This window comes from Struthio camelus, chromosome 2 (genome assembly GCF_040807025.1).
Source record: "Struthio camelus isolate bStrCam1 chromosome 2, bStrCam1.hap1, whole genome shotgun sequence".
Lineage (NCBI taxonomy): Eukaryota > Metazoa > Chordata > Aves > Struthioniformes > Struthionidae > Struthio > Struthio camelus.
The window spans coordinates 134464233-134480890 of NC_090943.1; the positions used below are offsets into that span (position 1 = coordinate 134464233).

Below are 16658 nucleotides of genomic sequence, written 5' to 3' on the forward strand. Positions count from 1 at the left end.
GTTTGTTTTTTACTATTTCTCTAGCATTCCAAATTCTGTGATTAGGCTGATGAAGATAATAGGTGATTCCATTCATTCTAAAGAGGAAATTCCAAGGTAGCTGATTGTCAAAAAAATTTCTTGGCTACGAAATTGCCAGGCTTTGACCATTCTTACAAAAGCATGCTTTTAGCCCTATGAATAATGAAACAGGTTTGCTCTTTTTTTTCTGGAGAAGAAGTATCTGTTTCTCATGCCAGAAAAGAAGGCATTGAGGTCCAACATGGACATCTGAAATTCTTACACTCAAATGTAAAGCTTATGTTCTTGACATTAGCTTCAGAAGTGCAACAGTTCACTTTCACCTGAAGAAATATTTTAAATCTTCAGATGCTACTGTTTTAGAAATCAGCAGAAGTATGAATGTCTCTATTCTAGAGTCACTATATCTTCTGTATCTCTATGAGATGTGTTTCTCCTCTCCTCATCAGAGTTTTGTGGCAGAACCTCTGATGTAATATTTTCTCCAATGCTGATCACAGAATCACAGAACGGTTGAGGTCGGAAGGGACCTCTGGAGATGATCTAATCCAACCTCCCTGCTCAAGCAGGGTCACCTAGAGCATATTGCCCAGGATCACATCCAGACGGGTTTTGAATATCTCCAGGGAAGGAGACTCCACTACCTCTCTGGGCAACCTGTTCCAGTGCTCTGTCACCCTCACAGTGAAGAATTTTTTCCTCATGTTCAGATAGAACTTCCTGTGTTTCAGTTTCTGCCTGTTGCCTCTTGTCCTGTCGCTGGGCACCACGGAGAAGAGTCTGGCCCCATCCTCTTGACACCCTCCCTTCAGATACTTGTACACGTTGATGAGATCACCTCTCAGTCTTCTCTTCTCCAGGCTGAACAGGCCCAGCTCTCTCAGCCTTTCCTCATACGAGAGATGCTCCAATGTCTTTATCATCTTTGTAGTCCTCTGCTGGACTCTCTCCAGTAGTGCCATGTCTCCCTTGCACTGGGGAGCCCAGAATTGAACACAGTACTCCAGGTGAGGCCTCCCCAGGGCTGAGTAGAGGGGCAGGATCACCTCCCTCGACCTGCTGGCAACACTCTTCCTAATGCACCCCAGGATACCATTGGCCTTCTTGGCCACAAGGGCACATTGCAGACTCATGATCAACTTGTTGTCCACCGGGACTCCCAGGTCCTTCTCTGCAGAGCTGCTTTCCAGCGGGTCATCCCCCAGCCTGTACTGGTGCCTGGGGTTATTCGTGCACAGCTACAAGACTCTGCATGTCCCCTTGTCGAACTTGAGGAGGTTCCTCACTGCCCAGCTCTCCAGCCTGTGCAGGTCCCTCTGAATGGCAGCACAGCCCTCTGGTGTATCAGCCACTCCTCCCGGTTTTGTACCATTGGCAAACTTGCTGAGGAGGCACTCTGTGCCTTCATCCAGGTCACTGATCATTAAGTTAAACAAGACTGGACCCAGGACTGACCCCTGGGGGACACCGCTAGCTACAGGCCTCCAACTAGACTGTGTGCCACTGACCACAACCCTCTGAGCCCTGCCATTCTGCCAGTTCTCAATCCACCTCACCGTCCACTCATCCAGCCCACGCTTCCTGAGCTTGCCTCTGAGGATGTGATGGGAGACAGTGTCCAAAGCCTTGCTGAAGTCCAGGTAGACAACATCCACAGCTCTCCCCTCCTCTACCCAGCCAGTTGTTCCGTCATAGAAGGCTATTAGATTGGTCAAGCACAGCTACCCCTTTGGTGAATCCATGCTGACTACTCTTGACCACCTTCTTGTCCTCCACATGCTTTGAGATGGCCTCCAGCATGAGCTCTGTTCCATCCCCTTTCCAGGGATGGGGGTGAGGCTGACAGGCCTGTAGTTTCCTGGCTCCTCCTGATGCTGTCAGGGCATTGCTGAAATGCTTGACTATCCAGATGTGGCCAGAGTAGTTCAATTTCTGTTCTTACTCTTGCTTTATATGACTTAGTTCTTGATTCAGAACACAGACTGCACCATGTCTAATAGGATTCCAGTTGACAGTGAATCTTCACTGTCTGTATTCCTGGTGGATATCACTAAAGTGATGGCAGCAGCATTGACAGCATCAATAAAGAGTTTATCAGAGCTTTGACTTATGCAAGCCCTATCTCTCTCTCTGATCTCTCTCTCTTCTTTCTCTCTCTCTTCTTTCTCTCTCTCTTCTTTCTCTCTCTCTCTTCTTTCTCTCTCTCTCTTCTTTCTCTCTCCCCTCTTTCTCTCTCTCCCCTCTTTCTCTCTCTCCCTCTTTCTCTCTCTCCCCTCTCTGCTCATTTTAGACACTGCCTGAAAGTAAAATAATAATTTTTAACATTCTCCTTCAGAGTTACAAAAACTAGATCTGGCTCTGCACTCAAAAATTATGAATGCTGGTGTATTATAATAATTGCACAGAATGATGCTTTTATTGTCATCATTATTCTGAATATTTCATTTGTGTGGGTAGATATGCCAAAACTTTAGCTTTATGTTCACATTCAGTATTTGTTTTACGTGTAGAAGTCCCACTAAAGGCCCCAGTAAGGGTTAGTGTATCTAAGCAGGCCCTAAAACTAGAGAAAGTACCTGAGAGCATTACATTTATCAGTAGAGAAATGAATTAAATGCCTAACATTCAAACTTATCAGGTAGGCTATAGTTATTGTTGGGATACTTTGTGTAAATCAGCCAGCTAGGAACTTTTTTCTTCTTTTCTTTCAGAACCGAAACATGAAGAGGAGACTGGGAGCCAAGATAAAGGTATAGGCAATATATCTATATAATATATATAATATATGATAATATATAATATATATATATATATATTAATTATATATATAATATATATTAATTATAATTATATTATATTATTATTATTATATATAATTAGAGTGGGAATATGTCTAAAATAAATATTATTGGAATATAAATACTAATTTTAAAAATCAGATTTTTTTGTAGTAAAGACAGCATAAAAACTGTGAAATTTATTTTATCATTTAGATATACTGGAATGATGTTCTATCACAATATATTGCTAACTATGGAAAAGGTGCTAAAGCAGTGTGTGTAGTATAAGGTTAAGTTTTTAACTATGAATTGAGACAAGGTTCTTCCTCCAATGTATCATCTTCAAGGATACATCTTTAAGGTCTTGAGGCTGCAGTATGAGACAAAATGGAAATATGAGTTTCCTGGAGGTTTGGAGAAAAGATGGCACATGGGGCTTTCTACAATCGTTTGGAGCACAGTAGTTCACTGTAGACCTTCGCCCTGCTGACTGCCGGGAGCCTTGCTAGAGCAGGCTATAGCTACCTTGTAACCAGTGCTTACTGCCTGAAGTTCACAAAGAAACATTTTGCAGGAAGCTCATCCAAATTTTACCAGCTGCCAATAGTATCTCTGCTTTGATGGATACTTTTTGTTGATGCCTCTGTCTAACTAACAGAGCTACTAGGAAAAATAAGGTTTAGTTTGCAGCCCTCCTGCTGGGTCCTGTATACTTTGTTATCTTGAAATAGCAGCCCTTTTGAGGGTCATCTCAGACAGGTAATTGAAAAAGACACAATTGTTTAGCTTAGAATAAAGTCAAGAAATGGTCTAGTGTAATCTGTTCTGTCTCGTTTGTGTTTGAGGAAAGTCAAATGAGTTAAAAGGTGGCAAATTCAAAGAAAATAGAAATAAATTATTTTTCCTTGGAACCCATAATTTAAATTGAAGAACTTACTGGTTGTCCTTTAGGAAGGGAAGCAGGATTCACCAGGAAGTTGTACTTTTATCTAAATAAAAAGATTATAAAGAGTTAGAATTATTCATGGTATACAACATTTATATTCAACATTTAGAAGAGAAACTATTTTGAATTTAACCCTGAAATGCAAGACTTATTTCTATGGGAGGCTGAATACACAACTGTTGATATTTACTGATTGTTCTATAGTGGTTTGTATCCTCTTTGAACCCTCTTGCTCTAGTCTCTGTTGAGATAGGATGTTGGATTAAGTAGGCACTGGGAGCACCCTAAACGACAATTCCTATTTTTCTCTATAAATGTATATTTAAAAAAAAAAAAAATCCCAGAAACCTGTATGTAAGAATGAGGTAGGCTAGAGAAGCGTTGGAAAGGAAGTAAGGGAGACAGAGTGCCAAACAAATTAGCCATTTGAATTACTGACTAATGGTATAATTCCACTGTTAGTTTTGTTTGTTTGTTTAGGTTTATATAGATTTTCATAATGCTACCCGTTGCAATTAGTTGAAAGATAATCTGTTCACATCCTTAGACTATGTGGAATCAGAGACTGGGAAAATGGAATCAGCAGACAAATTACTTTAGGGCACTAACTTCTTTCTTTTTGATTATTTATTTTTTATATTGTGTTGCATCACAAAGGTAAAAGCTTTTAATAGTATTCTACAGGGATCAACAATCTTCCTTTACTCCTATCATTACTTTTTGTCTTTCTTTGCAAACCATGCTTCTGGGTTGAATTCTGTTCCAATTTCTTTCTGAGATATCTTTCTGGAACAAAGATAATGGGAGTAATAGGAAACATCATTAATAAACCAAGTCTGTATGAGTAAGCTTCTTAAAGGCAAATACATTTTCAAAACTATCTTTTCAATTACTAAATAAGTCTTTAAGTTTGCACTGTTCTTATTTTGCTTGACATCCCCTTGAGGTAAAGGTCTTTTAAGGTAAGAGCTTATGTTTTTGTTTATTTGGTTTTTAATACATCTAGCAGATGCAGCTGATGCTGCAAAAGATGCAAGTGTGAGTAGTGACCATTCACAAAAGGATTAAGGTTTTTTTTTAAATAAAAATCAATATTTAAAGTTACTGTGTATTAATGCAAACAAGGCATTTGTTTAAAAGGTAAAATTTGAAATATTTACCTGTGGAAATTAAAGGTTCTATAGTGAAAAAAGAAAGACAATTTAAGATTTTTTTTTCTGAATTCATCAAAGTTCTGGTTTGCTTATAGCAATTCACTATTCACAACAAGTAAACATATCTGTGTGCCAGCTTTGTTCTTTTGTGTTGTATGTAAGTTTTATCAGTTTAGAGCTCAGTTTCACCTTGCTATGAATTTTGGTTCCTCAGCTGTCGAGGATGTTCCTGAGAAAGTAAATGAAGCCACAGAGCCAGGTACGTATTTTGTAATTGAGATCTTAAAGTGTTTCAGTGAAATATATGCATTTTAAAGTGTGATGTAAAAAATGATAATCATATCCTTTTTCTTTTTATACTTTCTTTTATAGATGAAGTTACTGAAGATTTGGAGATTGATGAGAAGCTGCCAGGTATGTTTTTTTAATAGTTCACTAAAAAATATTTTTTTCCTCTCATATTTGTTAATATGATGCCATATGTGTCAAAAACACATAGAAACGTGCTTTATGAAGTACTTCTTCATAAGATGTACTTATGAAGTACATCTTCATACCAGCTTCACTTCGAGAGGTAGAGTATGTTAATTTCCCAGATTAGTACTCAAGAAAACTAATTTGTAAATTTTTGCATTTGTTGCACCAGTGCCAGGGAATTTCAGATGAGTACCATGTAAAATGTAATTCGAAGCTGTGCTCCAAGAAGGTCGAAGCAGCAATGAAGAAGATTTTTTCAAACATGTATTCAGTTCAGTCAGATACAAACAAAGTGATCTACGAAGGAGTTTGATCTGAGCGATGATGGTAGAATTTGATGCCATTTCATTAAGTTTTTCCATTTGAAAAATATGTTCTAATATAAGTAATTGGGGAAGTGATCACTGGTGTTTCACCAAAATAACAGTTGTAACCAAAATCACTTCAGGGGTAATAGGAATTAAAGTCAATAATTAAGAAGGGCTAGCCTTTTGGACATGAAATGTGTTCGATGCCTTTTTTCTAGTGTTGAATTAACCTAGTTGCTTGTTCTGCAGTTTAACTCCTTATAGTTTGGTATTGCTTTGATGGGGGGGAGAAACAAAAACAGAATTGTAATGGTACTGTGTGCAACTTTCATCGTTAATTTTCTTTGTAACAGTAGAAAGTAAACATACAGAAGATAGCATGGCCACTGAACCTGAGGAATCAGGTTTGTATAGTATGATTTGCATGAATTTACTACTTATATATGTAATCAAAGTTTGAGAATGATGAATACTGTAGAATAGAATCGTGTGCTACAATGAAAATACATTCATAACTTCTCTTTCTGTTTCTGCAGCTTTTTTAGTTTAACGACAAACGTAATGATGTGATTGTTGGAAGCTAACGTGTTTTCATATTTTAATGATTTTTTTAATACTTTGCATAGCACTAGTCAGTGTTGAAATTTGAGAGTTCTCAGTTCAGACAAACTTATAGCAATAAAAATGGCCATATTAGATCATGTGAAGATGAAGTTTTCCTGACTGTGCTGCATCTGCCACTAGTCAGCCCATAGCGCATACTCAAAAAAAGACTATATCTAGAAGTACAATAAGTGGAATGTCCACCAGTTTTGTGCAATGTACTTATGGACTTTCTGAGCCATGGAACATATTCCCTTCTCTTTTTCATATTGTCTACACTTAGCATCCTGGCTATTATGAATTCTCTTCTGTTGTGCCTGACTCCTTCCATGCATGAACAGGGAGCATAGGTATTCAAATCAGTGCTAAGAACTGCACTCTGAAACAAGGTGTCCGAAGAAATGGCTGTAATTTTGCTGGATTTAGCACCTGGTGTTTATGTCATATTCATCTATCTGGAATGTATCTATCTTCTCTTAAGAAGCTGTAAAAGAATACTGGGCAGGCTTTCTTCCTTTGTGCTTAACTGACATCAGAGCAATCTTGATTTCAAGTTTACTGCGCTCTCAGAAATTGGATATCCTTAAAATGAAAAGCAATAAAAACAAGAAAGTACTTCATCATAAGCAGATAGGAGAAAAATAAAGGACAAACTGATCTTTCATATTACATTCAATAACACGATGTGCAACTTCCTATCTGTTAATTTGTAGTGATGAAAATGGGATGACACCTCCCCTAACTGCGATACCTTTGCAAAGTCTAAATCAGCTATCATATTTAGCTATATATATATTTTTTGAAGTTCTAATAGCAGTATACTTCTTTGCTGGCCGTGCATAAGAATGTGAGGAAAATAAGACTTCTCTTGTTCTTTTTTTTGTTTTGTTTTGTTTTGTTTTGGGGGGGATATTTAAATCACAGTAGTTATTGGAAATCACATGTATTCTTGGAGAGTTTTGCTGGTGAGTAACTGAAACATACATCCTGTTTTAAAAAGAACTGAATTTTGAAGTTAAAATATTTCACAATTACAGATACAAACAGGATAAATGTGTATTTTTTTAAGTCCATACTGAGCAGCATGTGAAACTGTGGGAGATGAGATTTGTGCTTTGGATAGTACAATTTCAGATTTTTAAAATCTCATTTTTGAAACAATATGTAGTCTTGCAAATTATTTTTTGGTCTACTTTAATATTAACCTTTTCCTTGGAAAAATTTAGATGAGAAAATTTGCATCCCACTTCTGCAAAAGTAGTGTTAGTGACCAGTCTTGCTAAGTCATTATTTTGAACATAAGGAAAAATGGAACTTTTTGTAAGCATTTTGAGAACAATTCAATTTGAAATGATTGTGCACTTTTTATTTACAGAAATGCCTGTTCAAGTTGAGGATTACTCAAACGATAATCTAGTAGGTAAGTTATTCTTAAGTGTTGTTCACCTTCTCCCCGCCTCCCCCCCCCCAAGAAAAAACAAACAAGTTATAGCTAGGTGAAGTGTTTGCAATGGAATTACCTGGTGGAAGGGAGTGAATAATAAGGTTATTGTAATTTCAAGATGATTCCTATTTTTGAAGCAATAGTATTTATCTTGGACTGGATAAATGCTACTAATCATTATTGAGTTATGTGGAAGCAGTTCCAAATGACTACTTTTAATTTAAAAATTCAATTTAAATGATTGCAGAGAGAGAGTTGGATATTTTTTCTGTAAAAGAGAAAATAAACTTTAGATCTCAAAATATATGCCTACCTCCTTTCTAGGGTAAGTGATTGTGGGTGGTGATATAAATGTCGCTTCTCTGTATATTCAAATTTATTTTCCTTCTCTGAAAGGAGAACTAGTTTCTAGGTTTGAAGCTAGAGCATATTGTTGCATCTGGTCTGATTTTCAGAGTTAAGATTCACAAGTTGCTAGTGTATTCCTTGTAAAAATGAAGTTGTGCTTGGTGAAAACACTGGACTATATCTCTTAACAGTGAACCCACAGAAGCTGCAATCCAGGAACGCAGCGAGTTTATGCAGTTTTGTTTGCTTTGTTCTGAATGGCCAGAGTCAGTGAAAAAATAGCTGTTAAGCAAAGGAGTTTTTGAGTGTCTTTCTGTATTAGTCCTTGCAATATGCAGAACCCATTAAGTGGTGTGGTGCCCAGGTCATTCACTGATTTGTTTTATTTTATTTTATTATTCCTTTTATTTTGTGGGCAAGAAAACTTCTTGGACATGCTAATAGTAGTCATAGAAATGAAAAACATAGGATGCCTATATGATTATCCAAAACAGACTGGAGGCCTAGTTTATTTAGTGAATTAATTTACATGCTGAACATTATCTGAGAAGACTTGAAATGCTTTTATTAACACATTATGTCTGTGAGGTCTTTCTAACAATATTTATCATGACTGTCACAAGGTATTGAAATTGAAATGTTTAAAGCAATAAACAATCAGTAATAGATGCTTTATCTAAAAACATTTGGTTTCATAGCGAATATGAAACTTTTCTATCCAAAACTTGTAAACAGTATAAGGACAAGCAATAGATACCTTTGACAGCATAGACAAAAAGTTTAGTTAAGAAAGCAGTAAAATGGTTTGTTATGTTTTAAGCTGCAACTATAGAACGAGAAAAGATGTATCTGTTTTCTCTCAGAAAAATGTTTTAACTTACTACTTAAAGTTAAAATAGGGAAATAGTCCCTGATGGGACTATTGCAAAATCTGAAAGGTAGATAATTCTGCTTGCACACTATCAGCTATATTGATATGAGGGTATTGAGGTGATCTTGACTTGTATATATTTTAAAAATAATTTCAAAATCCAAGTATCAGTTCAAAATCTTTAACTTTTGTTTGGATGGATCATATTTGTGTAGCTTTTTGTGCTGTAATTTATGACTCAGTTTGTTGTAGTAAATACATTTCCCACTTTCACGAAAAAGTCTTCTATATATCGCACAGCAGTAGATGGTTTTTCAAATATTCCATGTTTATAGCTTCTTTTAATTGCAGGAGGACTTTTGAATATGATGGTGGAATTGAACATAGTTGTCCATTTTTGTCCCATTGGAATTGTCCTTCATGTTCTCCTTTTCTTGTATTGTGATTCAAAGCGAGTCTTTTCCAGTTTCATTGATTAGCGAGCATCATATTTTGCTTTTCTGAAAGGCTGTTTTTAGGGGTAGGGAAGATTTTTATTATTGTTGGGACTACTATAATTTAACTTTCATTTTACTTCAAGATACATTTCACAACCTCTTGTTTAAAACATGAAGCAATTTAATTTATCTTGGCATTATTAGCAAACATAGGATGCAGGGGACATAATAATGAATTGTCACGTTATATATAATTTAATGACTTATATTAGCTGATATGCAGAAAGTAAATTAACACAAAAAAGAGCAACTAGAAGCTAGGTCTTCTAAGTAAGGCTTAGCTGCTATGTACTCACAAATTTCTCATCATCATAAAAATTCCATGTGCTGAAATAGCAGGTATTTCTGATCCTTTGGGAATGTTTATATTTTTTTTCCTATAGTTGTTTTCAAAACAAGTGCAACACACATCTTAAACCATGAGTTTAGCTTTCAAGACAATGTTAGCTCTATCTTTGTACATCTTGTGGAAAAAAGTAATAATAATAGCAGTGGAAGGAGTGAACATTTTCTTTTATACTCAGGGAAAAAGTGAGGGAACTGATCAAAACCAGATCAGATACAGTATCATGTTCCTGATTCTTCCTCTGTGACACAATGAAAATAACATAATCAGCAGAAAATCTGCTGCAGTATATAAACGTTCTCTAATAAAAATATTGAGCGTTTTGCGTAGTTATGGAAGAACCACTTTGAAGGCAGAAATATCATCAACCAGTCATTTACAAACGGCTTATGATCAGCACATAAAGTATAACTGAAATTACACAGCATCCCTGAAAATTAAGAAAAGGAGAAGGAGACATAAGTAAATCACTACTATTGAATATGCTTTCTTGCCTTTTTATGATGTGAGAATTCAAGTTCAAAGGAAACATTTTCTTATGTCATTTTTCCTTTGATAGTATGAAATTTATATTTCCAGGAAATTTATATTGACCAGGAAGTCAAAGGGGATTTTTTTATTTTGTTTTGTCTTCTTTATGATGAAAAGGTTCATATGATTTGTTGTCAGAATTTTATTTCTCTTTGTTCATGCGACTTCAAGTTTGCAAAGCAAGTATTCCCTGTTAATTTAGCAATAATATTAAGCTCCGTAAACTAGAGAGAGTTAAGAACTGTATTCTGAATGAAGAATACCAATACAGGCATATGAACGTCTATGGTTGTATAGAAAAGTTTATCTATTTGTGAAATAGACTTAGATTCAGGTAGTTACAAAGATGTTTAGAAAATTCACTATAGACTCCTTATTCTTGGGTAGTATAAAGTAATACAACTACATTAGAATTATGGTGGCATCTGTTTGTATGAGGTTATCTGATTTTTGTCTGAAACATAGGAACTTGCTTATTTTGGCAAGAAAGGAGGAGATAGTTCAGGGGAAGAATGCAGCTGTGAGGAACATTTTTGCATGTCCTCTGAAAAGAGGTTGGGTATGGGATGTGAATATACTGGAGTACAAGTCAAAAGATTCTTGGTGACTTTAGGGCATATTACAAGAAAATTTAATACTAGGCAACTGCATCTTTAAACATCCACATGTATTGCTTTTCAATTTCTCAAATTTACTTTGAAGATTATAACTAATATAACTTACCTCCAGTAGGCTAGTTTAACTGTAGTTACAGTCCATATTTTTGTAAATTGTTGTACTTGAATGGGTAAAATAGACCAGCTTGAAATGTTACTCAGTTAGGATTTCTGGCCTATTTTACACTGACATGCAATTTGCAGTAGTTTTGATAGTGTAGTACTTGTTGGAGACATATCTGAGGGGAGATATGTTCTATTTTTTGAGATAATTTTGCTCTCTGTAATTAGATTTGGATCCTTCTTCTGTGTTTTCAGACTTAAAATATTTAAGGTTTTTTTTCCTCCCCTTTCATCTTGTATTCTTGACATTTTTGCAACCTTACATTCATTTTACCAGCTGCTGAAATCTGGTATATGTAGAGAAGTTTCCACTTTCCAACTCTGACCCTTCCTCATTCCCTGGTTCCCCTTTTCCATTTTCCTGTCCTTGGCATAAAAAATATATATATATAGATATGTATATGTATATTTTCATGTGTTTGTGACATGGCCCAGATTTCTTTTACAAATTAAATGAAGTGCCATATGCTCAGAAAAAAATTATTGTTCCTATTTCCCACCTTCTACAGCAACTTTGTGTGTATTCATTGAGTGTGATAGCTCCTAGAAATGACAGCTTTCTCAAATTTACTAGCCTCATACAAAGTTGCATTTTTTAGCGTTTAAGATGACTTTTTTTTTTTGAAGTAAGTTGTGTTTTGGTTGGTCCTTTAATATAGATTTCCCCTTATTTTTTCAGATACTTAAAGCTTCAAAAGAAAAGTCCCTACATCAGGAGGACCAGCCCTAACCATACGCTACAAAAGGGGAGCAGATGGTTGTAATAGATCTCACGATGTAATAACTGAGCAGTTCAGGGTTTGGGGAGTGAACACTAAGATATTATAAAGGGGTTATAGCCAACTGTCATTTTAGTACGCTTTTTTTAACATTTGGATGTTTAATTTACATTCCTGTCTGATTTTTTTTGTCAAGTTCAGTGATTTCATTAGTTTTATTTTTCTTCTGTGTTTGTGACGGAGTTGTGAGTTTGATCTACATTTTATATGTGCTATTCAAGCAATTTATTAATATTCTATTTATAATGTAGCAGCAAGTACATTTTTCAGATTTTAATATATATCTTTTGTTGTGGATTCATACAGTATGTACAGGACAGTTTGGTCAAATGAAGCATATAATATGAATTTTTACATGCTTTATAACTGCTGATATAGCATACAGCCTAAATGCATTTTATAGGAGACACTAATTGGGCACACACTGAGCTGTGAAGTTTGACTTATATCTCTTTGCACTGATGTTATGTCAACAGTTACACTACATCAATTTCAGGTCGTTTGAAAACAATTAACAATTTACAAAATGTGTGTGTTTAATTCACAGCAGTAAAATGGCAGATAACTAAATTACTTTTTTCAGAAAATTTTGATGTATGAATTACAACTTTTCATTTATGCACATTTGATTTTAAAGCAAAAGAAGTATTGAAACTACATAATAGTCTGGCAGGGAGTCAGTGTTGATCTTAACATAGCTGAATAGCTGGAATCAAGTTGATTTTAGTAAAATTCTTCTGTTTTGCCCATCCATATAATGGTACTGTAGCGGGATTCAGGAAGCTGGATTCAGTGAACTAGTGAAAAAGTCAAATTTGCATAAATACTGGACTTATAAATAATAATAAAAAATTGGCTTTAGAAGTTTAACTTACGGAAAAATAGAGTATCAAAATTTAAGACCTACAATTGTAAATGCTCTTTTAAATGGTACATTTCTGAAATTTAGACTTTGAGTGATTTAGAATTTTAATATAACAGGTGTACTGTTTACCTATTGCATGCTGCTGTTCCACAATTATAAAGACACATTTCATTCTTTGACATTTTGCATGTGTTCCTTTTTGGCTCAGGAATAATTGCTGTGATTTTAAGAAATTACCAAGTCTGATATAGGAGATTAGAATAGAGAAAGTAAGCTAAATTTTATAGAGAAGAATCAATGTTGTAACCCTCGCAGTGGTTACCTTTTAGTTCACAGGGAGATTTAAAAAATAAAAATTCTGTAACATTTTTTGAAGTTCAGTTTTCAGTTGCTTACATTTGTAGTGAAAGAGGAATCATATATGCTTGTTTTTTGCGGGGGGATTTCAGTAAGACTCCACATGAGCGAGTGTTACATGTGAATAACAAACACAGAAGATGTCCCAAAGTGATTTCTTTGAACTTTTCAGGAAAGCAATAATACTCTTAGACTGTGATGTTATTTGGGACAGGACATTATTGCTGGAGTAAAATTACCTGTGATTGTGAATTGCAGAGCAATAATTTCTACAAAGCCATATTTTCTGAGGAAGCTTGGGAATAATTTTAGACTGGTGAATGGAGGACTTTTTATATAATAATGGCAGCCTATTTGTAGAATTATGGGACTGTGAGAGTTTATTATGCTGTGATCAAATCTTAAACACTTTGTTATTGGGTGTGTGATTTTATGTGCTTCATGTTTACAAGAATATGCCAACCTGGGCAAGGTCAATAGGACTATAAAAAATGTATATTTCATCTGTTTTAATGTTTGGCTGCAATAAAACACAGAAGAATATCTTTGTCTTTCTAGTGTCGTTTTTTGCCAAGGTGCAGTATATCATAACTATAGAGATAAATATTTACCTCAGCTACTAATTAATGTTACTATTTTTCAAATTAAGTGTTAGAATTTTAAAAAATATATTTGAAAATCCAAAAAACAAGGAGGAAGAAATCTAGCAAGCAGAAGTAATTCTCATTTCTGTGTGGTGGCATGTGAAGGAGATGGGCACTACTCTAAGGTTGTTGTCTTCTATAATTGTGTTGTGTTTCTCCTTTTGAAATATTAGCTATCCTGCAAGTAGTTCGGCCTGACTTTTGCCCAAGATGTGTAGTTCCTATTTTTACCTTAGAATGGGTAAGATTTCACTCATTAACAAAGGCAAATATGTAGGGGAAATATAATCTCTACCTTTCATAGAGAAATGCTCTACTTTATGGTCCATAGTCTAAATTAGAAGTCTAACCAGGGTGTTGTGTCTCTGCAGTCACGTGTTTTGAAATAAAAAAAATCCTTGACCATTTCAGTTTTCAAACAGCTGTGTATTCTAGTGTAGAGATAGCTGAATAAAAATTGTAATTATAAAAGTCCAAAAACCAAATACATCTTTCTTTATATTGTCACATTTCTACCTTACTTCTTGCTATGTCTCAGTGTATCTATGAGATTTTGGATTCTGTTACTTTTTTGGAAATATTAGGAAAAATACCAGTAAGGGAAAGCAAAATTTAAATTACAGTAGGATAAATAGTTTTATTTTAATATTGAAAATTTGCTGCAATGTTAAGGGACTTTTTCACTATCTCAGCAATTGAAAGTGTCGTGTCATAATTGTTTCTAAGAAGTAAAGAAAAAGGATAAGACATTGGAAAATGTCTTATTAATTAATAAATAAGATGTCATTCAATTTGTATGTGTTTGAAAAGTTATATATATGTAAAAAATATAAATTCTATTGCACATTTGTTATATGGATTGGATTATATGTAAAATCTATAAGGTATGAAATACTTTTTATATATGACATAAGTCATTAATTTTCATGCAGAATATTTCACTGACAAAAATTTAGACTTATTTTAACATTAAAAATTATTTTATTATCGGTGATAGAAATCTATTCATTTTGGTAGGACCTAGTGTATACATTGCGCAGTGATAGCAAAGCAAGACTAGAGAGACTTGTTAAGAGTTTTATCCATATTTTTGATACTAGTTTTAAGTTTCCGATGAAAATGGAGAAATTAAGGAAAGAATAGGAGTGGAAAGAAGGGCTACAAAAATCTTGATTTGAGCTATGATCGTTTTAAGTCAGTGACAGAACAGTCTCAAGAAGATTTACCATCTTATATCTCTGCCTTTGAGACAGATCATATTTTTAAATCTTTCTCAGAAACGGCGTAGTTAAAATCATTTGCACTATGAAGGCTAGCTAGAGAGCAGCGTGGAACAAAACAGTATATACTGAATATGATTCTGGAGAGAATTCTTAGTTATGAATTGTGAGAGCCAAAAGAAACAAGATTTCCAGAGCTAACAAAAGATCAAGTTTTAATAACTTTCGAAAGCAGCAACAAAGAAGGAGAACTGGGAAAAAATAAAGATCATTGGAGAGGCTTTGGTGAAACCAGTGGCAGCTAGTTTGTTAAAATACAGACTGGAAAAAGTTCTAGGAGAACGTGAAGAAATAGAGCCTAGAACATAAGTAACTGGAGGTAGCTGTAGGTAAAATGCTGCATGAGCATCAGCAATACAGAAATGGGAAACGGGACAGGAAGTGGAAGACGAGCATAGGTATTAGAATGATGAGACCAGAGCTTGTTCTTCCTGTGCTCTAACAGTACTTCTAGAAATATCATGCATGTCAACAAAGGGGCAGAAGAGGATCACTGAGTGACCTGGAGGGAATTAGAGAGGAGGTGCCTGTTGAGAACTTCAGTTTTGGTGGTAAGGGAAAAGATACAGGAGAAATGGGTGGTGAAGTAGCATTCTATATCATGGTTTACTATCCTGCAATGATTTGTTTGTGTATTGTGAGTTGGGATATTTTATATTATTGTAAAATAATAGAAATATGAGTATATAATAATAATATATGAAGCTTTCTATGTCTCATCTGGAGTTGTGTGTTTGCTCTTTTAAAAATACAGTATTTCTGTGGACAGACTGACGGATGGACTTAACCATTTATTTATTTATTGTGTTGTGCAAAAAAAAAATCTTTTTCATTTCTGACTTTCAATTTAATTGACAACATCAGGATTTCATGATGTCATTGAAGAGGTGAATGACTTTCACTGTCACCATACTTATGCAATTTTACGTTATCATAATCTGGTTAATATTCACTGTGCCTTGGGCTGAATGTAAAAATCAGAGGTGTATTATCTGCGTATTCAGGAGTGGCAGTTTGTCAGCTTGTAATAAAGGGCAAAATTAGCATATGAAATTGTTTGATTTTAAGTATGTACATAACCCAATTTCTGTATGAAAAAGAAATATTTTTTTAACATTTTAATGTGGTGATAGGATTTCACTCCCAAGAAAATGCTTCTAAACAATTTTTTCAAAAAAAAAAAAAAAAAGACAATATCTGGCAAAGATGTCTCTAATTTGCTTAGAAATAAAGCTTTTTTTTTCCTTTCTGCTGTATATAAGAATCTCCAAATTAAAAGACGCACAGCCCTTGAGAGGGGTTATCTTGTTTTTTTTGGAAGAGTAAAGAAATACTTGAATTGTTGTTTTTGTTTTGTTTTGTTTTTTAAAGCCATCTGTTCCTTCTTTTAATATTCTGTAAGGAGTTTATTGGAAAGAAATAATGGAAGTTTTGGGGAAAGAAATTGGGAACAGAATGACAATGTTAGAACGATGAGGCAAGATGCTTGAAATATTATGGAGTGGGGCAAGATCGAGAAGTGCTGAGAGGGGAGAAAAAGAGGAGAGAGCAAGCCTATCTCTGTAGGTACTGTTTTCATAATAGACAGATACGTGATTTGCTACAGTGCGTAGTATGTCTTTTGCCAT

The 16658-nt window shown here is 34.8% G+C and overlaps 1 protein-coding gene across 10 annotated transcripts in view; it reads left to right on the forward strand.

The window, feature by feature from the left end:
* Positions 1 to 16658, forward strand: part of ASPH (aspartate beta-hydroxylase) — a 125189-nt gene that overhangs the window by 58065 nt on the left and 50466 nt on the right. For 8 of the 10 annotated variants that reach the window (XM_068932621.1, XM_068932620.1, XM_068932617.1 and 5 more), the window contains 5 exons: positions 2733 to 2771; positions 5116 to 5160; positions 5274 to 5315; positions 6040 to 6090; positions 7665 to 7709. In XM_068932621.1, coding sequence (XP_068788722.1) covers positions 2733 to 2771; positions 5116 to 5160; positions 5274 to 5315; positions 6040 to 6090; positions 7665 to 7709 — 222 coding nt within the window. The remainder of the gene's footprint in view (positions 1 to 2732; positions 2772 to 5115; positions 5161 to 5273; positions 5316 to 6039; positions 6091 to 7664; positions 7710 to 16658) is intronic. The other 2 variants (XM_068932623.1, XM_068932618.1) reach the window with 1 other exon arrangement.